The sequence below is a fragment of the Hippocampus guttulatus genome, chromosome 1 (genome assembly GCF_054856545.1).
Source record: "Hippocampus guttulatus isolate MCC_2025c chromosome 1, RoL_Hgut_1.0, whole genome shotgun sequence".
Taxonomy (NCBI): Eukaryota; Metazoa; Chordata; class Actinopteri; order Syngnathiformes; family Syngnathidae; genus Hippocampus; species Hippocampus guttulatus.
In genome coordinates, this window is record NC_141261.1 from 34,924,556 (window position 1) to 34,949,675 (window position 25,120).

The 25,120-nt window shown below is 44.6% G+C and overlaps 1 protein-coding gene across 3 annotated transcripts in view; it reads right to left on the reverse strand.

Annotated features, from left to right (window-relative positions):
• Positions 1-1,690: 1,690 nt before the first annotated feature.
• Positions 1,691-25,120, reverse strand: part of scn8aa (sodium channel, voltage gated, type VIII, alpha subunit a) — a 91,944-nt gene continuing 68,514 nt past the window's right edge. For all 3 annotated transcript variants that reach the window (XM_086128120.1, XM_086128102.1, XM_086128110.1), the window contains exons 21-27: positions 19,690-19,812; positions 13,663-13,947; positions 13,322-13,375; positions 10,649-10,786; positions 10,464-10,568; positions 8,473-8,743; positions 1,691-6,450 (exon numbers count right to left, since the gene is read on the reverse strand). In XM_086128120.1, the coding sequence (XP_085984246.1) occupies positions 5,291-6,450; positions 8,473-8,743; positions 10,464-10,568; positions 10,649-10,786; positions 13,322-13,375; positions 13,663-13,947; positions 19,690-19,812 (2,136 nt within the window). In that variant the 3' untranslated portion in view covers positions 1,691-5,290. The remainder of the gene's footprint in view (positions 6,451-8,472; positions 8,744-10,463; positions 10,569-10,648; positions 10,787-13,321; positions 13,376-13,662; positions 13,948-19,689; positions 19,813-25,120) is intronic.

The window sequence follows — 25,120 nt, forward strand, 5'->3', positions numbered from 1 at the left end:
AGAAACACAACAAGTACCCCTCCCTCAAGGGACGATCCCAGACGTCCCAAAGTCACCCAATGGCTGGACTCGGTGGAAACAGGGCGGGACGCAACACATGTGTTGTCGGGAACAGGACCGGAGGGCGACGCCAACACTTGCCTCGCCAGGGACAGAAACGGAGGGCGACGGCGACCCTTGCCTTGCCGGGGACAGGAACGCAGGGCAATGGCAACCCTTGCATCGCCGGGAACAGGAACGGGTGGCAGTGAGAAGAAATATATTCATTGTCTCCGTGATGTATTTAAACATTACAACATCAGATTAAGGTAAAAATGTTTCAGATGAATCTTTAGTTATAGGCGGCCCGGTGGTCCAGTGGTTCGTGCATCGACCTCACAGTGCAGAGGTACAGGGTTCGAGTCCAGCTCCGGCCTTCCTGTGTGGAGTTTGCATGTTCTCCCTGTGCCTGCTTGGGTTTCCTCTGTGTGCTCCGGTTTCCTCCCACATTCCAAAAACAGTGAAACACTCTATTGTTCCTAGGTGTGAGTGTGAGCGCGAATAGTTGTTCATCTCTGTGTGCCCTGTGATTGGCTGGCAACCAGTTCGGGGTGTCGCCCCGCCTACTGCCCGAAGACAGCTGGTAAAGGCTCCAGCACACCCCATGACCCCTGTGAGGATAAAAGGATCAGAAAATGGATGGATGGATGGATGTTTAGTTATAAAGCATGGTTGAATGCTGACGGGCGCTGGACAAAACGTGTTGAATTACATTTTTTGTAAAAAATGTGAAACCATTGTACACTTTGTGTGCTGTTTCTGGTCGACCTCTTGCAAATGTTGGTCATGCATTATGCCATTGTTTTTCTTTGTGTCCTCCTTTTTGTCCAATATGTGTCTATCGTCCAGCAGTAAGTTAGACACGTTACGTCTCGTTGGACCCAACATGGACACACCCGTATTTTGAAAATGTTGCCATAATATATGTCAATAGCTCTTACGCGTTTTTCCAAGCTAAACTAATTAATTACAACCAATCAGTGCACACACGGAAAATTAAAGAAGCCTTCCTTTGAAACGTCTCATTTCTCATAGTTGTCCACACACTGTTTATTCACACAAAGTAACGACAGCCTGCTCCATTCTTCAGTCTTTGCCCAAGAGCAGGCAAATAAAGTGGGGGAGAGAGAGAGATCATGATGCTTGTTTTGATTGGTGGTTTAGATATGCACTTTTTCACTCGGTATTATTATATGATGTTGGCAGATACCTACTCAGCATACACTGCCATCACTCCATTGATATTTTGTCCCAACATGAGACCATGCAGTAAAGATCGCAATCCTTGTAAAAACATTTCAACGTATGCTTTCCAATGTTATTGCTTCACAGCCTATTTATCGCAGGCTGGACCACAAAAAAAAAAAAAAAAAGCAGGGGGAGGTGGTGGGGACAGGCAGGATCTTAATGCACGGGGCTTTTAACAAACTCAATAAACCCATTACAAGGCGAGGCCCGCAACCACAATAGCCCTCAACCGCATTTCCCTGGATGTTTTGCGATCCTCCTGCGTCCTTGCACCGCAAAAGGCTGAAAGGAAAAAGGTTGCTGCCCTTTGGGAGTCATTGCGTTTTTCAAAAAGAGGCAAAACCACAAGTTTGTCTACAGCAAAGGTCTTATATACTGAATAGATAATGAAGCAAATACATAGTTTGAACTGGAAGGCTGCTTTATTGGTAATAAAAAGGTTCGTGCTCAAATGAAGACAATCTTTCATGTATTCTTGCCAAGAGTCTGAGGGGTTTTGCAACACACTAGCATATTGTACTGTGTATCCGCCCCCCACACATTTTCAAATGTGATGAAAAATCAAAACCAAAAACACTTTTTAATTTTTCAGCCAAAAGAAACAAACGACCATCGTATATAGTCCATGCGTTAAAAAAAAAGAACAGTAATGAGTCCTATACCCAATGCATATCGTTACAAAAATAAAATTTCAGAGGGAAACGGAAAGGTGGAGGAACTTAAGAGAAAGGTATCAAAGGCAAGCTGCTTTTCACAAGCCAAGTGGGTGACGCATACACACATATATAGCACTAGAAGAACAGGACATTGTTGACTAAACTGATTTTTATTTTCTCTTAACGACACACACGCTTGACTACTAAAATGAAGTGAGGCGTCTGCATGGCAGTATTCATGACTCCACATCCCTGATGCATGTTGTGCTCAACCCGCTCCACCCAAAGCTTCACCGTCCACATTTTTTCATGGTTTTCAGGTGTGGCAGACATCCAAATTTCAGAAGAAGCAGAAAAAAGGCACATGCCATTGAGTGGAACGCTATCGAAAGAAAAAAAAAAGTGAGGATGAGCTGTCATGGCACCGAATATGGTGGCGGTGGGAGCAGTAAGAGGGAGGCAGGTAGGCTGTACATGGTCGGGGGTGCATGAGACACACGAGCTGACTGGCGGAGGAGGGCAGTGTGCACAGCGTGTGCATGTGCGAATGGCGAGTGAATATGACGTGCTGGTAACATTATCGTTGTTGTCATGATCAGGCTACAATTCAACCAAACAAGCTCCCCCCCACTAACATTGAAACATCCACTGAACGTGTTGCACAGAAATCAAAAGGTGACAAACAGTTGTCTGTTTGATGTACTCTATATACATATAGACATATATGTATACATAGAACTTTTCATATTATATAAGATTCATATCTATCTATCTATATATCTATATCTGTCTATCTATCTATATATATCTATATATAGATAGATAGATAGATATTTATCATTCAATTCAAGTCAGTCACCAAAGTGAAAAGTGTCTCAAAAAATTGAAAATGTAACAAACGTGACAAAGGGCATCGCTGGAAGCCATTCTATATTATTGTTATGATTCTTTTTTGTGTGTCTCTGTGTGTGTGATTAGTATAACAGTTTTAAAATTCTTTATTTACAAAAACACAACAATGCATGCCGATAAAATAAAATCATATGTTACAATATTTATAGTTTCTCTCAAAAAAGACGTTCTTTTCCAGCAATTGTGCCATTTACATCATTGCCTGGGCTGTACATCCACATCTTTTTTTGGGGGGGGGGGGTGTTTTTTATTTATTTATTTGTTTGTTTGTGAGTGAGTCAGTCGGAGCGGTTCGATCCAAGACGAGCACAGTTCAGCTGGACGGCGCAGCTCGCTCCAGTGGTTCTCTCGTTGGGAATGTATTTGGTTTTAATGTGCAGCAGCCAAAACTATTGGGAGACCTCACATTGTAAACAGACCTGGTTTCATGGTACAGACACAGGGGGGGGGGGGGGGGTTCGTTTGGAGCACAGGCAGTGTTGAACACACCTAAAGGGGTGTTAGTTGCGTGACGGCAGACGCCGGGCAAGCCATCTGCGTAGAAATAGGACTATCGACTGGCACATACAAAAGGAATGGCAGGAACACCTCAAGAGGCAGCTGGATTGACAAATTTTGCGCTTCTTCACGGAGGAGAAAAAATCCACAAAGCCTATTTGATTGCTCACACATTGTAGCTGCATCCGTGTGAGGCCTGACGTCCATCGCAAGTTTTGCTTTTGTCATTTTTGCCCGACTCACTGGAAGCGTGTGTGGGAAAACAGAGATGGTGCCAATGATACACTGACAAACATGGCAGTTGATTGTGTTGTAGAGGACCACCCGCAGACAAAGCCGACTGGATTATAGCAACCAACAAGCCCTTTTTGTTGCATTCCCCCCCTTCCTTCCATTCACGCTAGGCACGACAAAGCAAGTGCTTGGGACCGCTGTGCGCTGACCCTGCCCGCACTTTGTGGTCCATGTCGTTCTCCAGCCCCGTGGGAGGTCAGCCGAGAAGACAAATTCCCAGACGGTGGCTCCAAATTGTCAGAAACGCGTGAGATTACATGACAACTCATTGGCTGGGAAGCTCAAATGCAGATCTGTCGCAAGTACAAAAGAGGAAATCAAACGCATCTTTCTCCACTGTCTACAAGGGCTACAACAGTAGTGTGGCTCCCCTTTTAATGTTTGAGCGCCCCAAATCAAATCATCGCAAACTCTGCGGCGAACATTGTCCCGACATGAGTCAGCAAAAGTGATGTGAGCCACACACTCCGATGAGGATGAGCGAGCATCCTCAACATGAGGGTTGACTTCTGCATCTTTGACGCCAGCATTCACATGCAGAGCAGCAAAAACAAACAAAAACCATTATGCTTTAAGAGGCCGAACAGCTACCCTTTGCCACACTGGAAGTTAGCATTAAAAAAGCAGTCGCTGCTCTCTCACAAAGATTCTATACGGCTCATTACCATCCCCAGCGGGCAGCCGCCCCCAACTCATACTGTGAAATCACTGCAAGGTTGTGAGCATTAAGTGTCTTGTGAACTATGAGTACTCATGCATGATTCCTGATCAAAACATGCCTTCATGCAAGTCATTTCGATGCATTGAACAAGCACAATAATTATTATTATTATTGATCTGAGTCTCCCCGAATCAAAACCATGTCTTTTCCTTATGTCAGCATAACAGAGAGATGAAAGCACTTGTGACATGAGCTTGATGATGTCTTTTTTTCCCTTTCTTTTTTTTTGCTGCCCAAATAATGTTAAGATGCACTGAGGCACAAACAAGCAAGCAAAAAAAACAACCCCCCCCCCCAAAAAAAACAAACAAAACAAAAAACACCTGGGTCTACATTTCAGTATTCCATCTCCCATCCATCCATCCCCCGCTAGCTGGCTTGTTTGCTTGTGTGGTTGATTTGGAATTTTATTTTATTTTTTTCCTTCTTCTTCTTCTTCTTCTTCTTCCTTTAGACTGATGTTACAGTTCTAGCGGTTCTCCCGCATGGAAGCTTTGCAGAGGGACTTCACATGCTCAGTGGTGGCAGGGACGTTGCTATTCTCTCATTCACTCAGCAGAGAGTTGTGTGCCTTGGGCAAGTTGGTCCCTACAGGTATCCGTGAGTGTGTGTGTGTGTGTGTGTGTGTGTGTGTGTGTGTGTGTGTGTGTGTGTGTGTGTGTGTGTGTGTGTGTGTGTGTGTGTGTGTGTGTGTGTGTGTGCATGTGTATCTCATGGCCAGCGCACTGTTGTGAGTCACTATGTCTAAGAACTTGGTCATTATGCAGCAAAGTTCCACAGTAAACAGATTGTGTTTGGTTCAGCTGTCTTTGATGACATAAGAAACCATGTTGCCTCAGTAGTCTGTAAACATTTTTTTCCCTTTCTATTTCTCGGGTTTTATTACTTGCAAATGGTCACTCTCTTTCTACTCAGGTGGTGGCTAACACTTTGATTCCCACTCGTCTTTTTGGTTTTTGTCCTTCTCCTTCCTGGCCCAGTCCTCCTTGTTGTCATCTTGCTTCTCCTTGTCAGGTTTGGTCACGCTGTCGTACGAAGGGAGCGAGGCGGTGGATGGCGTGCTCTCCTTCTTCTCCTGGTTGGTGCCCCCATTCTCAAGCTTGTTGTTAGCGAACGTGTGGCGCTTGAAAATGATGCCGCGGCGAATGAGGTGAGCGCGGTAGGCGTTTTGGATGATCCTGGCCGAGACGTCCTCCTGCTTGCGCCGCAACGTGGTGGTGATGGGCTCGTACGAGACCTTGGAGGGGTTGGCCGCCACAAAGCGCTCCTCCATCTGCTGCCTCAGCATGTCCAACTCACCACTGTCGCCCAGCACGCGCTTGGTGAAGGCAAACAGGATGTCCAGGCAGTGGATGCGATCGCCGCTCACCATGGGCATGTCCATGGCGATCAGCTCGATGGTGTTGGGCTTGGGAACGCGAAGCGGGTGCTCGAGCGCGTCGGCAAAATCCGACAGTTTGGCAAAGGTGATGAACTGAGAGGCGGTGGGATCAAACTTCTCCCAGATCTCGTAGAAGGTCTCAAAGTCGTCCTCGCTCAGCGGATCCGCGCTCTCCTCCGTGGCCACGCTGAAGTTCTCCAGGATGATGGCGATGTACATGTTGACCACAATGAGGAAGGAAATGATGATGTACATGACAAAGAAAAATATCCCCACGGAGGGGTTACCGCAGTCGCCCTTGACCGAGGTGCCGGGGTTCTCCAGGTTGGGGTTGCAGTCCGGCGGGTAGTTGAGGATGGGCAGAAGCAAGCCGTCCCAGCCGGCCGAAGTGGTGATCATGAACAGGATGATCATGCTGTTGCCGAAGGTCTCAAAGTTGTACATGTCGTCAATGCCGGCGCCGTGCTTCACGTAGCCAAAGTTGGACATGCCGAAGATGGAGAAGATGAACATGACCAGGAAGAGCAAGAGGCCAATGTTGAACAGGGCTGGCAGCGACATCATCAGGGCGAAGAGTAACGTCCGGATGCCCTTTGCTCCTTTGATGAGACGCAAGATACGTCCGATACGAGCCAAGCGGATCACTCGGAACAGCGTCGGAGATACAAAGTACTTCTCGATAAGGTCTGCCAGAAACATTCCTGTAAGCGTGAACAACAATAAGTTAAAAATAATAATAAAAAGCACAGCTGGGTATCTGCAAAACTAAAACAATTTAAGAAGCACATTATGGAAAACTGACTGTAATTGCTTCGGGACAAATAGCTGGCTGTCTGCATGCCTGTCCACCCATTAAGTGAATTTTTTTGCCAGCTGCCAATTCTGAAAATCTGTCTGTGTACGAGTCCTTCTGAATTCGCGCCTCATCTTACATAACAGTGCTGCTGGTGAACATAATCAGGGCTCGGGACAAGACTTTACGCCGATCTGATCGGCTGGATCGGGATCAGCAGATATTTTGCATCTTGTGCAAAACTCGACTTGACTGTCATGTCATAATTTGCCTGATGGATCAATGACGTCATTACCTTCATCCACGAAATACGGCATCACAGTCAACACAAGCTCATTCACTCCAGGGATGTTCTGTGCTGCGATGGTGTGTATTTGAGCAAAAATCTATTTTTAGCCTTTTCGCGAATCGTGTGAGTGGAAAGCCTTTGCGCTGGAAGTTCCGCCTCCGCACCTTGGGCCATCCAGTCACAAACAGTCATACCGTTCACGTAGTTATAGGATTGACGTGTTAAAAACGTCCAGATGTAGAGATGTTGGCGAGTCACTGAGCGTGTAGGCAGGTGACTTTTTATATACGTGACAATTTCATAACCCGTATTTCATTTTGTCTTCACCGTACAATGGCAATAAAGGCTTTCTGTTCTTATCTATTCTATTTTACAGGGATGGGCGATCTGTCAATACTGACAGAAGTCTGTCAGTCCGTCACTGACAGACACCCATTTTGCTGACGATTGACGCAAAACAAAACAAGCAAACAAAAATGACCGCACTGCCTGTTGTCATAGAGAGCAGTGCATTGGCTATTTAAGCGTCAGCTTGTTTTCGACCACAACAAAGTGAAGCCGAGTCAGCATCACGGCAGATGCTGCACCAATCCGCCTGGAGATCTCCCATTCCAGTCTTCCCTCACTTGTGAGGAAGACCCCAATACATTTGAACTTCTCCAGCTGGGGCAGGATCTCATTCCCAACCTGGAGGGGGCACTCCACCCATTTCTGAGCTTGGCCTCAGAAACGGAGGTGCTGATTCTCATCCCAACCATTTCACAGATGGTGGACCGCTCGAGCAAGAGTTAAAGGTTGCGGCTTGATGAAGCCAACAAAACACATTATCTACTAAAAGCAGAGACGTAATACAGTGGTCTCCGAAACCCCTTCAACGCCTCGACAGTGCGTAGAAATTCTGTCCATATAAGTTGCGAATAGAATTGGTGATGAAAAGCAACCTGAGCGGAGTCGAAACCTCACTGGAAATGGAAGTAATTTCCTGCTGGCAGTGGGGATCAAACTCTGACCCCAGTTGTACAGGGACCCATACTCTGAGAGCACTCTAACCACAACTTGCTGAGGGACACAGTCAAAGGCCTTCTCCAAGTCGACAAAGCACAGGTAGACTGGTTGGGCGAACTCTAGGACTTTTGCTCCGAGTGTAGAGCTGGTCCACCGTTACACTGCCAGAACCAAAATCATACTGCTCCTTCTGAATGTGGCAATTCGACATTGCGATGGACTCGCCGAAAAGACCTTAACGGGGAGGCTGAGGAGTGTGATCACTCTATAGAACACACCATGGAAGACACACCTTGGTCCCCCCTCTTAACAGGGGGACCAAAGCCCCAGCCAATCCAGAGGCACCATCAACGATGTCCACGCAATATTTAAGGGGCATGTCTACCAGAACTGACCCACAACATCCACACATGGTGGCTCTGGGGCTCTGCCACCAAGGAGCTTTTTCTCCACTTCGGCGTAACGTGTTTCATTTCAGAAACGGTAATACTGTATAATGACCAGTTAGAATTTATGCTTGCTCATGTTATTTCGTGGAAGAGCAAAGCTGGACAGACCAAGAGAGTTCCAAACTGTACTCTGGTCAACCAAATTGAACGGCTTGGTAGATAGAAGTTTCTCAGTCCTGCAACTCACCAACAATAGATAGGATGACTACCACCACGTCAAAGATGTTCCAACCATTGGTGAAGTAGTAGTGGCGAAGAGCAAATAGTTTCAGCAAGAATTCTGTGGTGAAGACCACAATGAAGATGAAGTTGACCCAGTAGAGGACATTTTCTGTCTCGTCGGATTGGTCATCTGTTTCCACCATCATGGTGACCATGTTGAGACAAATGAGGATCATGATGGAGATGTCGAAGACTTGCTGTGTGACAAAGTCAAACACCATTCCTTGGATCTTGTTCTGTGGAGACAACCAGAGGTCACAAAATTGAATCAAGAGTGGGCCCCCGAATAGTCGCATTTGAGTATTCGCAAATTCCCATATTCACAGATGTATTTATTTTTTTGACCTATGCACTGTTATTTGTGGCGACCCCCGCTGAGTTGCGTGGGTTTATTTTTATTTTTTTCAACAGAATCCATGCTTATTTGTGTTGTCCTTTAACCCCATGCCATGCAAATTCACAGTTTCCTTTTCAAGGCAACTATAACGGTAGGCTCAATCATATATGCATTTCTATCGTCGATCCCTGCGAATGGTACTGTGTCACACGACAGTGACGTATCAGACAATACGCCATGCAATTTTTCCCCAGTTTTAAACCCTGCAGCTTAAACAGAGACACGGAAAATTTTCTGAATGTCCTGATCTCTTTAACTCCCCATACTCTGTTCAGGAATATTTCACTGAACAAATTTCAAATCAAATCTGCCCATGTAAAACAAAAAACATGAACCAATTATATCGCACTGCATCTAGAATTTCCGATATAAGCAGTTCATTCCCGAGTCATCTCCAGTATTCCTATCCAGTTGAGCCCCCGGATCCAGCAGTGCAGAGCCCACATTATTACAACATGAGGTGCTCACAAAGTAAAAAGGGGAAGGATTGACCGTTTTTCAATAAAATCAGAAAAAGATGCCGCAGAGTGTCAAACTTGTTTCCCGTGGTGGAATAGAACAGATTAACATTTTCGACCAACTTCAACACGTACTCAAGCGGTCAAAAGTGTAGCAAACTCCAATGGCACAGGCGGTGGTGAATCTTGTCGGGGTTAAACACTTGATTGAGCAGCTCGAGCCTCACTACGTTATTCCTATCTGCTACTAGGTTGTCAAAAAATCCAAACCCTCGCCATATCTGGCCTTTTTTAGATCTGGCTTCTACACTGATGAGCTGATCATTTGAATCATGTGTGTAGAGAGAGTTGTAAAACAGGCAGGATATGGCTCTTGAGGAACCAAAAACTCCCTCCCCATGCCCGAGATGTAGAAAGTTCAAAAGGGTATTGTCACCCATGTTGCAAATAAATGTTTGGAATAGACTTTTTGGAGGTCTTGCGCTGTCCCACATGGCACGCTCAGCTTGGTGACACGTTCAACTGGAGCTGCTTCGTTAAAAATTTGTCAGGGGCACAACTAAGCCATTTTTTGAACGAACTACGATAATATTATTTTGCAAGGTGTGATGTGTATGCAAAGTTTCATATGTTTTCACAAGTGTGGAGATGACCAAAATCTTTTTTCGTGAGTTCAGTTGAGTTGTGAGACAGCGCATTGCCATGGCAACAGCATTAAATCAAAAAATCAAACTGTGCTGTACACAAAAGTGTGTTGCACCTACAGGAGGTAGAATTCGTGCTGATGTCGTATCAGATCAATATCGGCATGGGCCAATACTCACGGCTGCAATATCTCTGCCGTGAAAATGATGTGTTTACATGCAGTGAAAATCCAGAAAACCTGGTTACAGTTGGACAGCAGGAAGACGGGACTTCAATGGAAGTGCAATAAAGCAAAACACCAAAACAAAATATCATATTTGTTTTGACCTGAGTGAATTAAATAACTTAAATATTGCATCTTTATTCGTACTGACTTACATTTTGTGGGGTAAACCGTGACTTCTTGAAGAGTGATAATATTAATATATATATACACAAATAATAATAATACTGTACCTGTGGTCGAGGGATGGGTTTCTGAGGCTTTTTGGAGCCCAGTTTTTTCATGGCATTGTAGTACTTCTTCTGTTCTTCTGTCATGAAGATATCCTGACCTCCAAAGTAAAAGGGATTAAAAAAAAAGATTTGGTTACAATCTTTGACCGGGATTGAAAAAGAGATAAAGGACATGTTTGACTTATCTTTTTCTTTTGCTGGTTGAAGTTGTCAATGATCACACCGATAAAGAGATTGAGGGTGAAGAAGGAGCCAAAGATGATGAAAACCACAAAGTAGATGTACATGTAGATGTTAACTTCGTAGTCGGGCTGGTCTCCCACCTTGGAGCGAAAGAGACAGGTCACAGGGCGACTCGTGTACAATTCATCAAACACACAGTGGCACCTTGGATGGGGCAAAAGTTGAACAACTTTTTTCATTCAACCAAAGAAATTTTTTTTCACAGTACATTAGACCCCCATTTCAGGCAGAAGCAAAAGATTATCGCTGTGTTTTGCCTTTTTCTTTCGATTTTTGAAACACTCTCTGAAAGGACGACGGCAGTCAGAGACAAACACGCAGCGGGAGCAAGTGCACACTCACTTTTGGACTGGTCACGGCTCCCCTCACATTCCAAGAAGGAAAAAAAAACTCCGATGTGAGCGTGTCATAAAAGTGGAAGAAGATGGCTTCGAAATGTTGCTTCTTTGAAGCCACGTTGAGCAGTGTTTCAGGTTTTACTTGAACTCACTGGTTCTTTTTCTCCCCTCTTTTATTTCCCCGCGCGTCTCCCTGAAGGGGGGAATCCACAACGTGGCATGGTCGGAAACATCTTGATTAATGCACACTAGAGGAATGAAAAATGTTGTGTAATATTCTTTCATGTCCTGTGCGCACTTCAAGAGTATCAAGACTTATTTAGATCGAGCTGCACCACAGAAGCACGATTATCATCATCTTTCCTAAGGCGAGGGTGTGGCCGGTGGGGTGGATGGGGAGCAGGCACCTTGTAGCTTGGTCCCTGCATACGACACTAGAAGGGCAGCTGAGAGGAAGACGGCACGCAAGGTTTGCAATAAAAACAATCTTTTTTTGGGGGGGGGGGGGGGTTCATATTTGTCAAAACTGTCAGTATGACCTCGTAGTGAAATCAGCCCTCTCTGGGTCCATCTTGTGCCTGTCATTTGTGCCTAAGGAAAAACAACCAGGAGGCCCGGTGGTCCAGTGGTCAGCGCATCGACCTCACAGTGCAGCGGTAACGGGTTCGATTCCAGCTCCGGCCTCCCTGTGTGGAGTTTGCATGTTCATCCCGGGCCTGTGTGGATTTTCTTCGGGTACTCCGGTTTCCTCTCACATTCCAAAAACATGCACCATAGGTGAATGTAATTGTCCCTATGTGTGATTGTGAGTGCGGATGGTTGTTCGACTGTGTGTGCCCTGCGATTGGCTGGCAACCGGTTCAGGGTGTCCCTCGCCTACTGCCCAAAGACAGCTGGGATAGGCTCCAGCACCCCACGCGACCCTTGTGAGGATAAAGCGGATCAGAAAATGGATGGATAGATGAAAAACAACCGATGGGAGACAGAAGACGTTGACTGACAGGGTTCTGAATGAACACCCGAAAAACTGTGTGTGTAAAAATTCATTTTGGCGGGTGTTGATGAAAATTTGCCTGCCAATTTGGCCAGTGATGCATGGGGCAATTGTGTGAGTTAGCCATACTCAGGGTCGGGCATCAACAAGTCTCAAGAATCTATTGGAACTATTCTCCCGGAATCGGTAGCATTGTTATGGTGCCTCGTCTCCTGAGCGGAATAAGAAATTGCTGAGACTATCCCAAGAAATGCGCGCGGGTGCACACTGCCCTGCCTCCCTGCTTTTTGGGGTCCTCCCAACTACCATCGAACATAACGTGATATGTGTGTCCACGACACGCACATTGTAAACAAACACACACACACGCACACACACAATGCAAAGTGACATTTCTTTTCGACAGGAAAATCTATCACGTCTTTTTTAATTTCAAATTGATTGTACGCCCCCAAAATAAAAATTGCACACCCGTAGCATTATTTTCACCACCAGAGTAAGTATTGCATGACACATGGTCGAAATGATGGTTGGAATTTTTCACAGAAGTGCGCAAGGTGGCAGATTTTAAAAAGGGGGTTTGCACCAGTGTGGGAGTGAACACGGGCAACTTGATTCATAGCCAGTTGAAGCAGCTTCTTCCATTCTCTTCAAATGCAGCTCACGAAAAGCACACCGATCAACTTGGCAAAAGATCATCTTTTCTCGAGTCGGCAGTGCGAAGTGCACAAAGTGCGTTTATAAGGAACTGAAAGCAGACCTCCACGGGTGAATGATGTCAAGTTGGCCAGGTTGCTTACACAATGAAGTGAGCAGTTGGAGACTTCCGCCACGATTACCCCGCAACCACCCACCCAGGCCGCCCGCCCTCAATAGATGTGCGGTGGACGGTGGTATGATTTTAAAAAATACAATAGCGATGACAATAAATACAATTAAGGATTTCTACAATGACTCAGAGGGTACCATGCAGACGATTCACGTATTTATGAATGAAATATTTATCTATCTCTTTTTAACGCCAGTGCTTCACTTTCCATTGTTTCGGGAGCAAAAACTATACTTGGCTCAGCAGTACAGGAAATGAGGACAGTCATGAGCAGGGCCGACCCTGAAAAATGGGCTCATTTTAGCAAGGCAAGAAATAGAGTGTGTAAACACTTGTCTTAATTTGTGAGGAAAACAATGCGTAATGTCTAAAACACTGCCTGTGAAGTGAACGGTTTTATGATGGTTGTAGTCATTCCAAATATGATTGACAATAAAAGGTAGAACAAATGTACCTCTCTGGAATCCACAGCCGCATACATAATGTCCATCCAGCCTTTGAACGTGGCCTTTGAAAAGAGAAAAACAAGCTGATAAACAGTACTATAGAAAACACCAAGTAAAGGCAGCATTTAGTTCAAAGGGAAAGCAAAGAATGTCCAAACGCAAACCAAAAGTGATGCACGGCCATTTCAACAGCTTGTGAAAGGAAAAAAAAAGATGGGAAGAGCGAAGAAACACCCAAGACACAAAACGGAAAGCAGCCTCTCAAAACTGTGGATGCAAATGAAAGGAATGAGACAATGAAGGAAAGTTAAAAAAAAAAAAAGAGGTCCAACCGGAGGTGCAATCTCACCACTTGCAACAAGGCCAGGTAGCCGGCGCCCACATTGTCAAAGTTGATTTTGACGTTCTTCCACCTGACCTCTGTAAAATTCTGTTCCATAAGGGCTTCGCACTGGCTCCTGTTGTTGACCACGTCAACAGGGAAGTACTCCTCAGAGGTCTCGTTGAAACAGAAGTAGTACTTGCCCGCAAACAGGTTGACCCCCATAATACTGAAAATCAGCCAAAAGATGAGGCAAACCAGCAACACATTCATAATGGAAGGGATGGCTCCCACCAAGGCGTTGACTACCACCTAAACCAGACGAGGAAAGACAAGATACGACACTGTTAATACCAGGAAACACAAAGACATCATCTCAACCTGTCGGCATGACACATCATACTCTTATGACATTACACTAACTAATACACAGACTTTTTTTTTTTTACTGGTAGAGGAGACCAATGTTTCTTTTTCTTTCAATTATTATTTCAACGAGGTGAACTAGTTTCATAGAGAACTTGGTGGATGAAGTACATGTGTTGACATGTCCCATGTAGTGGAATAATGCCGTGTGGACAACTAGTACAGTACCACCGTGTAGAAGACATAGCTAGAACCATGTCGTGAACAAGTGCTATGTGTGTGTGTGTGCGCGCATGGTGAACTCGTTTGTGGTTTGTGCTAGCTGTTTGTGTTTTTTGACATATTTTGATCATGTCAGCACGATTCAAGGTAATACCGTCAAATGGGCTTCGTCTTTACTTTTCTGAGGGAGTGTCTCATCGCTTTTGGCATGGTGAATGGTGCGCGTGGCTTTCGACGGCTACACCGAAGACGTAGACCAGGAGTAGGGAAGTCTGGTTCCTGGAGAGCCATATCCTGCCTGTTTTAGATCCCTCCCTACTCCAACACACCTGATTCAACAGTTCATGATTGTTTCAGGCCTCTACAGGGCTTGCTGATGAGCTGATGATTTGAATCAGGTGTGTTGGAGTAGGGTGGAATCTAAAACAGGCAGGATATGACTCTCGAGGAACCGGACTTCCCTACCCCTGATGTAGACTATACAATGAGGGGAAAAAAACAAACCAAAAAAGATATAAATAAAATAAAATATAGAAAATAATGGATATAATATATATATAAAAAAATAATCAGGGTCAGCCACCCTAGGCAAGTGGTGCCTAACGGTTCCGATGCTTAGATTTGAATCTCGGCTATGGCCCTCCAGTGTGGCGTTCGCATGTTCTCCCAGTGTTTGTGTGTGCTTTCCTACCACACAACAAGAACATGCAGGTTATCTTCACTGAAATCTGCACTGCGTCCAATGTGTGCGAATGCGTGTCTGAAGAAAGAAAATATTGTATATTTTTTAATACAAAACGGTACACATTGTGCATTATTATTGTATTTGATATTTTTTTGCCTTAGATAATCATCTGGATTATTCCTTAGTTTCTAAACTAAGGATTCCAAATTGTAACTATTCATACTCATAATGTCCTTTCGACAGTGTTTCTGCATACCAGTATGATGTGTCCAACCTGACATATTCCAACTAAGCACATAGTCACTTAAGATTCTCACTAGGAATTTGTTTAATGACTAGCTCAACTAATTCACACAATTCTACAGCAGTCAAACATTAAAGTCAAATTTAACCAGCCCAAATATATTCTTAGCAGTGCAGTCAAATTCACCGAATGCTACGTTAACACAGCAGTGCTATTATCATGGCAGGCTGACAGCTGAGCATGCATGTCATTGTTTTGTGAAGCCATATTCCCTCTCTCTTCCGATCTCCCAGCATGCCAGCAGCACAACTGCCAGCGTGCACGAATCACGTGAACGTCGACAGTATCTGCGCAAATTAGCATTGACAAAGTCTTTGTTGCACCTGCTGAGAGAATGGCTCTCGTTGAAATGTGAACAACAGCTAAACCGCTTTCCCAATATGCTGCTCGGAAAGCAGTGGAGCCAAGAAACCCAAGAAAAAGAGGGAAAATTGCTTTCCAAAACGCATAATGTGCACCAGCGGTTCGAGGACATGCATGTTACATGGCATTGTGCAATCTCAAGAACCACTCAAATCAATAAATCAATCGAGAAATAAGTGGATAGAGAGCGAGAGCGACTCAAGAGATGGTGGCAGGACAGCTGCTAACGTCTACACCAAATGTTGCCATTTGGTGTAGATTTTAACTGGATCAGTAACAGACTGAATGCAACTGGGCTACTAAAGGTGGCATCAGTTGCACGGCTCAAAACAGGGTCAAAGTGAGGTCGCAGCGATCAACCTGGATTGACACGTCACGTCAGGCTGATTCCTATTACTCCAGCGAACTGAAATAGGCTCACGAATGTCAAAATGTGGTGAACAAGCCAATAACGGTGATAAAAGCAGAATAGTAAATTCCACGTTACACAGTAACTACAGTAACTATTTTTTTGTCATCGTGATTGTAACTCTCTTTTTCCATCTCTCTATTCATCCACTTCCCCATTCATTTATTTGTTGCTCAGCCAGTTGACATTGGTCACTTCAAACAAAATGTTAACATTATATGTAAATAGATCGATAGGTGAACATCAACAGTGTGGTCAAACAGCGGGAGCTATTTTGACACCTTTTGCCTCTCTTTCCACCCCCACGCCCACCCCAAATGTCCCACCAACTTATTCCACAAGAGAAGCATCGAAGGTTTGACTCGCATACCATCCATGCAGCCTATCCAGGGCCTGAAATGCCTGCTCATAAGCATTGCATTTGAGTCAATGGACGGCTCGTATGAATGAGCCTTGATGCACGTGATGATTGCATGCAGCTTCTCAATGCTGGTTTGTCATTTTTGGAGGAACCAAAACAACATTTGCCCTTCTTAAAAGCCACAACTCAGAGTGAAGAGTTGAACTGGACTGTCCACTTCCCGTGCAAATGGAAGGCAACAGGAAGCCAGAGAGGGCCAGCTGTATGCGCTCTAGGGTGCCACGACATGGACAGCTCGTGTGTCATAGCAGCCGAGCATATTTGGCAATCTTCTGGCAGCGCCACAAAAAGGTGGACTACGTGATGGAAGGAGTGGTATTCCATGAAAGGGATCAGTGTGCATCGGTGGACAGAAGTTAAACAAATCCACCGTACTGCCGCTGCCACAACACTGTGAAGTGGCGCTCGTCTGTGTCAGAGGCAGATTTAGTGGTGGAACGAGAGGGGCAAGAGGTTGGGAGTTATTTGGGGTGGAGTTGGGTGGGCTTGACGCGGGTGGATGTGAAGAACAGACAACCAGTCCCAAAGTAGTCAGAGCTGGAGTAGCGTGCATGAGAATGTGTGATGTTTGAGCATGGCTATCATCAGTATAGATCGGGGGTCGGCAACCTGCACCTTGCGAGCCGCATGCGGGTCTTTAGCACCGCCCTAGTGGCTACCTGGAGCTTTTTCAAAAATGTTTGAAAATGGAAAAAGATGGGGGAGGGAAATCTTTTTTTTTTTTAACATGGTTTCAGTAGGAGGACAAACATCACACAAACATTCATGAAGGCTCATTGTGTATTTGTAGCCAACTTAGTCATTTTGATAGTTGGCTAATATAGATACATACAGAATGTGTTGCCCTAATTATAAGGTGTATACAAGGCTTTTGATTTTTTGCGACTCCAGATATTTTTCTTGTTCTGTTTTTTGGTCCAATATGGCTCTTTGAACATTTTGGGTTGCCGACCCCTGGTATAGATGATAAGAACTGTGAGGCACAAGATCCCTATTATTTAAAGGAAAACAAGCGGTGTGTGGGGAGGGGGCTGTCTACAAAGCGTGTGATGTTATAAAACCATCGGGCCCTATTTTCGTCACGGGCGCAAGTCTAGCGCAAAGTGCAGTCTAACTGCGCATGGCTGTATTTTTTTTTCTTTCTTTCAAATTGGGTGTTTGCATTTTTGTGCGCCATTGTGGGATGGAGCGTAGTGTTTTCCCGGGCCAGTCCTCAAGGCATCCCTCGTATGCATCAAAATCAGGGCGGCACGGCATGCACACCCAATATCGCCATGCTTATATTGCGGAAACACTGGAGCTTGCACATGACTTAAAGTACAATGCCTCCTCTTTCGGACGATTTAGTCAGCTGTGTGTGTGACGTGGGCAATCATGCATTCGTGTGTGACCAAAAAATGAAAATCTCTCAAAAACCTGATGTTCATGGGGTGCGGGGAGGGGGAGGGGTGAAGATGCATTTGAAATCAGCGCAAAAGTATAACTGGGGACATATCAAGCCACCTCTGATTAAAATTAGACCAGTGTAATAAATTCAGTGCCAAAAAGGGTCCATTTATCGCTGCTTGAAGATTTTCTACAGAGAATTTATCACAATTCACACTTTTAGGTTCAATCTACTCTACAGATTGTGACCTGCAATGCCAAAATGATGCAACTATACACAAAAGACGATTTCATATGGTTTCGAATTTTTGGTTGTAAATTCAAAAAGTTCAGACATTTTTCCTTCTTACTATTATACGTATGTTTTTAAGGCATGTATAGCTAACATGGGATGAGACATTTCACACTAATCAAGGCACATTTCTACAACGCTGTTAAGTCAACAACATTTAGGTAGCTAAAAGTTCCTGTTTATGATCTAATTTGAAATAAAACCGAATTCAGTGCAATGTTCCATTGCATACAGCCATCTCGTTACCTCTGCGTCCCGCGTCCTAGACACATGATTTTCCCACGGGACGCACAGTTCCAAGTAATGTGCGTTTTTGGGACGCAAGGAAATTTCTCAGTCAAAACAAAAAAACTACGGTAAATCTTTTTTTCCAGCAACGATCGCAGTTTGACCAACGCCGCCATTGTTGTTTTGATCTCGCGTTAAGTAATCTCGTGTGACGAGATTTCCGTTCTCGCGAGACGAGATTGGCGAGATCGGCCTTCACCTCGCGGGAAGCAGACGATTGCCAAATTGCGTAACGTTAAAACAAGTGTAGCGAACACGTGTTGCGAAAGTTTATTGCGGAGATATCACAGAGGAAGCAGCTAAAGTTGGATAGTTTTTTGCGATGATAAATTGACTTTGAGGAAGCCTTGCATCGCTGGAAGCAGAGTAAAGAGAGGAGAATTTATGAACTCAAAGACTGAACCATGGGATGAAATAAGAACCTATTTCTCAGCAAATGCCTGAATTATTAAAAATGTTGCAGCATTTGTTTATAAGAAATAAACCTATTATCAATGTATATTGTTGTTGATTGTGTTATTATCACATGCCATTGAATAAGTAGACCATTTCAGAATACGAAATTTGGAACTCTCTAAATGCATCATAGGACTCATACTTTTCTGATCAGCGAGTCCCTGGGACTCGCAGGGCTCAAACTGTAAAATGATCACTGTGCATATATTTAGGGTGTGACTGGTTGGCTGTAGGCTTTTGGCGTCCTGTGGCTTCCTGCTGGTTGTTGCCGCCAATGCACAGAGGAATGCTGTGTACTGGGGAAGGAGTGGGAGTTAATGGGCCTGAGTAGGGGGAGGCTGTGAGGGAGGTACGAAGGTAGGTGCGGGTTGTCATCTTCATTGAAAGAGGTGCTTGAGAATCAGGCCTGTCGCGGAGCTAATCATTGATTTAATCGCTGTGTGAGATGGCATGTGAGCGTTGGCACGAACGGGGCCCCAAGTGGTAGTCATCAGCTCGCAACAATGTGAGGAGATAGAATCAGAAGAAATCACCTATGTGATGAGGCAGCTTTGCTCTAAGAATCAATGTCAATGTTTTTAGAATGTTTTGGACAATCAATTGCAATGTATGTTGTTCGACTGTCACTACAGCTGCATCATGACTTGTTTGCTAATGCTAACAAAAAATAAAGGAAAGAAAAAAGAAAAGAACACATGGTACAGGATTGAAAGGGTTTGGCTTTCTGGTTTTAAGAGAAACCCCCCAAATATTTGTTTGTGGATTTTGTTGTTGTTCTTTTGTTGGTAATTTTCAGTTCTAGCATGCTTGAACCTGTTGAATGGGCATGCGGAAGGATCAGCTGCTTAGCTTTGGATCTTACCCTCATCCCTTCAAAACGTGACAAGGCTCTGAGGGGTCTCAAGGCCCTTAGTGTCCTGAGTGATTTAATGGGCCCTAGATCGGAGTAGCCCAGCGCATTAGCTACAAGGCTGACTATAGACACCTACACAAAAAACAGAGAAGCAAAAGAGGTTCCAAACTGTTAGACGTGTGAGATTATTCACTAAGGAAGAGAGAGGGCCCTGGCATAGGCGAGGAGAGTTGCTTAACATACACACAGAAATCTATGCAATGTATATGCATATGTGATGCATTGATACATGCATAGATACTTGAAAGAAAAGGTCATTGTGTAGTATAGGTTTGATGTGCATGGTGCGGGTTTTTTTTTAGTAGCAGAAGGCCACGGGGGTTGTTAACATCAGTTAATTTGGGGAAAAAATCCAGTGAACCTGCAAAAAAATGTGAAATTGAGCGAGACGGAGAGAAGGAGTAAGTGATGAAAAGAGAGAAAGAGAGAGAGAGAGAGAGAGAGACATAAGACTCAAATCAAGGGCAAATCAGGCAGAGAAGAACGTGACACGGTTTAGTACAAGCGAGAGGAGCCGGGGAGGGGGGCACAGAGGAAGACTTGGGGAGGGGAAGGCAGGAGTAAGAAGAAGAGAGGTCACCCTGCAGGAGTCGATTAAACACCCAACAGATTGGAGAGCCTTACCCTTGCCCCTCTAACATTGTCTCTCCGTGTCGCTCTTGGGCTCAAATCCCAATCACAATTTAAGACAGACAAACTAACGGTACCTAAGAGAAAGAATACAAGTCAACATGTACAAGAGTGTCACTGGGCTGCCATCATTTCTCATACATCATGTACGTTCAAATGGTCACACATTTGTGCGGGGAGGTGGGCGGGGGTATCAAAGAGGGGAGCCACAGTCACATGAACCACACACGAGAGACAGGCTTGGACGTATAGGACACACCTGATGGATTGATAAACACTTGAAGGACAGCAAAACCTGACAGACTACAGTCCAGTTGTACACAATTAATAGACATGAAACGGTTGCAGCCCCTCTTGTGTCAAAATGTTTGAAGAGCAAAATGAAAACGATATATGCGTTGAACAGGTACACGCATACCAATATTGGGCCAGTTTTGAGCCCCATTCAGCACCCCCCGTCCCTTATCCTGTGGTGTGGGGTGTGTTCAGGGTCATTTTTCCTCCTCGACCTGCTCTCAAAACGGTTTGGATTGGCAATTGTAAATGCGGACTCTGTAGCTGTAATGTGAGGAAAGGGACTTTGAACAAACCCTGACGTGAACGCTCGTTGCTACATTCGCCAGCACTCGCCCCTCTGTGGAACCCGTGAACAAAAGGCAGGGTTTAATTAGTTCTATTCATTTATTAGATTTGCTGGGTTTTAGCATTCAACATCATGGTTGAATACGTCTTATACCTTTGTGAGTAAAAAACAAAACAGAGATGCAATGTTTATGTCCCCTCCTCATTTAGATTGAATAACTTGAATAACAGACGTGGGCGCGTCCATCATTTGTCATTCACCAGTGGCCACCTGTTTCTCATTGTTGATTCGTCATTGTTTCGAGGCAACCAATTCTGTCGTCATCAGTCAGTTACTGTAACCGCGCTTCTGTCATCGCTAAATTACAGTTCGTCGTGATTATTTCGGGACAGTCAGTCAGTCCGACAGTCTGTCATCTTTATTTCAGCCACGCTTCCGTCATCGATAAATTACATTTGGTTCCCTCTGTTTTCGGATTACCAGCCAATCAGCGCTGAAAACATACTACTTATTACATCACATGCATTTGCAGCAGAAGAAGACAAACAGCCTCCCCCTCCAAAAAAAAAGACAAACAGACACACACACACACGCACAAACACGCACACACACGCATGCACACACATAGAATAAAATGTGTGTGCATGGTAGAATAAAAACAATATGGGACAAAGTCATTGGGGTCTGTGGGACCGGCGAAAGGTACAGTAATCCCTCGTTCTTTGTGGTCATGGGGGCCAGAACCCCCCGCGAAAGAGGGAAAAACCGCTCAGTAGAATTTGCCCCCCCACCCAGGAATTTTTGTAAATGTGTATGTGGGTACGGCCATGTTTAAATTTTGTATATAGTATTTATACTTGACACATTTGAGATAACTATAACAACAGTACACATATTTACTTAAATCTTTAATTCCAAAACCTTATACAGTAATGAACATTCATCAACACTGCCTTCTAAGAGCGGCGTAGAGGCTTGTGTTAGTGGTGTAGTTGTGACTCGTACAGGCTTTAGATTCACTCTGAGATTCTCCTGCTGGAGGCACTGAGGGTGTAGCTGAGGTTTTTAACTTGGATAAAAACGTGGTAATAGGTGGCGCTATGACGTTCATCTTGTCTTCTTATGAGTTGAAATAGGTTTAAGGTTTCTTTTTTATGAGACGATGTTCTTTTTTTAGTCAAGAGAAAAACTCTTTCCCAGCTGACAGTTTCGGCTGTCACGTCAGCCTTCGTCTGAGCTGTCACTGCTTCCTTGTGATGTGTATAAAAAACAGCTGACAGGGTTGGGAAACTTTCAAAATAAGGCTCCCCGACCCGGAAAAGGCTGCACTTCAACCCCTCGCCGCCATTGAAGCAATGTGTCCAAGGATGTAAGCCCCCTCGTCAATGTTCATGGTGCCATCTCCGTGGAGGCTGTGAGCGGGTTTGCATGGTGTCACACACCTGGGACACATTGCTTCAACGGTGGCCAGGGGTTGGAGTGCAGCTTCACTAATCGAAAAAGGTTATTGCTTAGACCAGGGGTGTCAAACTCATTTCACATGGTGGGCCACATACGGCCTCATTAGATGTCAAGTTCGCCAGACCATTAAAATTATACCATACTCTGCTATAAATAACCAAAATAATATGTCTTTCCTTTGTTTTGGTCTAAAGAAGCACAAGAACATTAGGAAAATGTTGACATTTAATGAACATATCTTTTACAAAACATTTTCTTAGACAAATATGCAATTTACTTTTATCATTCACATATACGCATTGCAACTGGTCCCACAGATTGTACAAAAGTACAAAACTAAGTAATTTGTATTGAAAGATATAGTAATGCATTTTAAGATTTAACGAGATTTATAAAGAAAGGAATTTTTAAACCATTGAGACATGCATATAAAATCATAAATTAATCCCTGCCTACACCTTACAAACTAAGGAGAGTGCTGTGTAAAGGATAAAATATTTACATGTCCTTGGTAGCGTCTGCTGTGTTGGGTCTGTCTCAGCGACAGACTGAGGCTGCCGTTGTCGTCTTCTCTGATCAAAACAATGTTGTCTTCAACTCTGATCAAAACAGTGTGTCCCCTAGCGGATACTCCATGAATTGCACCTTATTAAAAGTATTCATTCCGTGTCTTTTATGCATTTTTTCACTTTAAATGATCCCGTGGGCCTGATCGAATCTCCTTGGGGGCCGGTTCCGTCCGGCGAGCCGGATGTTTGACACTCCTGGCTTAGACCCCCCCCCCCCCCCCCCCAAAAAAAAAGTTATACAACACTAAGATACATTAAGCGAGAGAGTCAACAGACCGGCGATGATGCACAGCTCATCATCACTGGATAAATCCACTCGTGCTCTTATTGGTCGATGTCCTGCCGGGAACCAATCATACGCCATGTATGAGTGCCCGTAGCATGTACAGTACAGTCCAGGCATGTACAAAGGCTCCGAGTCAACTCACCTCGTTATTTGGCATGACAAATCCTCTGAGAGCTTTGTTCGAAATGCAGGGAAACCTTCTCTCTCATGTATCAACATAAAACAAAGTGTCTTTCCGCAATATGGTGGCCGATAGGGCTGTATTTTTTCATTTTTAGATGATTTTTGGGGGGGGAGGGTGAATACAGTATTTTGGTAAAACCTGCGAAGCACTTAAGTCACAAAATCCGAAGTAGCGAGGGATTACTGTACATAGAACACAGCCAGCGTCATTTACCGGCCAGGACGACCCCAAAAAAACAACAACAAAAAAAACCCAGCAGGCTTGGAGAGTAGGAACTGAGATTTAGCAGCACGGGTCACCAAAACGACAAGTGACGGTCAACGTTGTTGTTTTTTTTAATTCTGTCGGAGGACGAGGTGCCCCTCCTCCACTCTGCTCGAAACCACCCCAAAGCATTCATGCCCACAAGCAAACACACCCCACACGTTTTGGTCAGTTGTCAGTGAAACAGGCGTCTTGTCGGTGACGGATTGAGAAGGTCCATAAGAATTGACCTGGTTCGTGACAATTCCAGTGACGGAAGAAAACCCGCTTCCATGGGTTCGTAGTCCGTCAGGGTTTCAAAGTTTCCTGTCCTACATGATTCACCAACAAATGCGGCCAGTGACGGACAGACGGAATGCCCACCTCTGCCAATTGATCATGTTACTTAATGATTGCCAATTCAGTTAATAACAGTCCACCAGTATACCACTTTCGGAGACTCACATTCTTCTCGCTAGTCTTGTCTCACTTGCTCATTCATAAAAATTTATGTACAGTGTTTAAAGACTGGTGCCGAGGGGTGTAGCCGTTTCTGACAAACAAGGAAAATATCAATCGTCAACACATGTGAGTGCACCTTCAACCAGTCACTAACACCAAGTGGTCAAACGCACCACATGGAGTACATAAACATCCAAAGCTTACCAAAGTCACGTAGGGAGGATAGTGTTGGCAAAATCTTCATTTTAACCGGTGTCAGAGGAAACTCAGCACAAGTGGTTACAGAGAAAATTGTGGAGAGAAAAGCATAGTAACTGCCAGGGCCAAGTCCCTCTACTCTAAATCATTGACTTTGTTTTGTGAATACCATATGCAGCCTTTTAAAATAAAGATTTTGCCGTCATCTACGCTACAGTGTTTGGGGTAGTTGTCACCTTCAGCCTGACCCCATGGAGCGCACCCATTGGGGGTGCCCGGCACATGGCCCCAAGCTGGGCCAGCTGGGTGGGCGTGGCCTCAGTGTCTCGGCGTCCTTCTGCAATTCAAGGCCAATGACATCTGGGGCTGTGATCCCGGGATGACGAGAGCGCAAAATAAACAGAAATAAAGCAAACTAAAAACAGAAGTGGGAGTTGGGGGGGAGACAACACAATAAAACCATGAAAAATAATCTGAGTGGAAAAAGAAAGAATGAATGAAGAATGACATTTGCTGCTCCTGTTCACACGCTGAACTTCAGTTTTGAACTACGTACATGTATTGTATTTAATCCAAATATTAAAGGGGACATATTTTGGAAACTTGACTTTTAATTGCTTACATACAAAAATGCCCACCAATCAAGTGTGAGATTATGCAACTAGGTAAAGTTTTTACCTGCCTCCACCAATCCGCACACGAAAATGCAATCGATCTTTCAATGGGCACTTGTTTATTTGCATCGTAGCTGCTCACTGTCACTC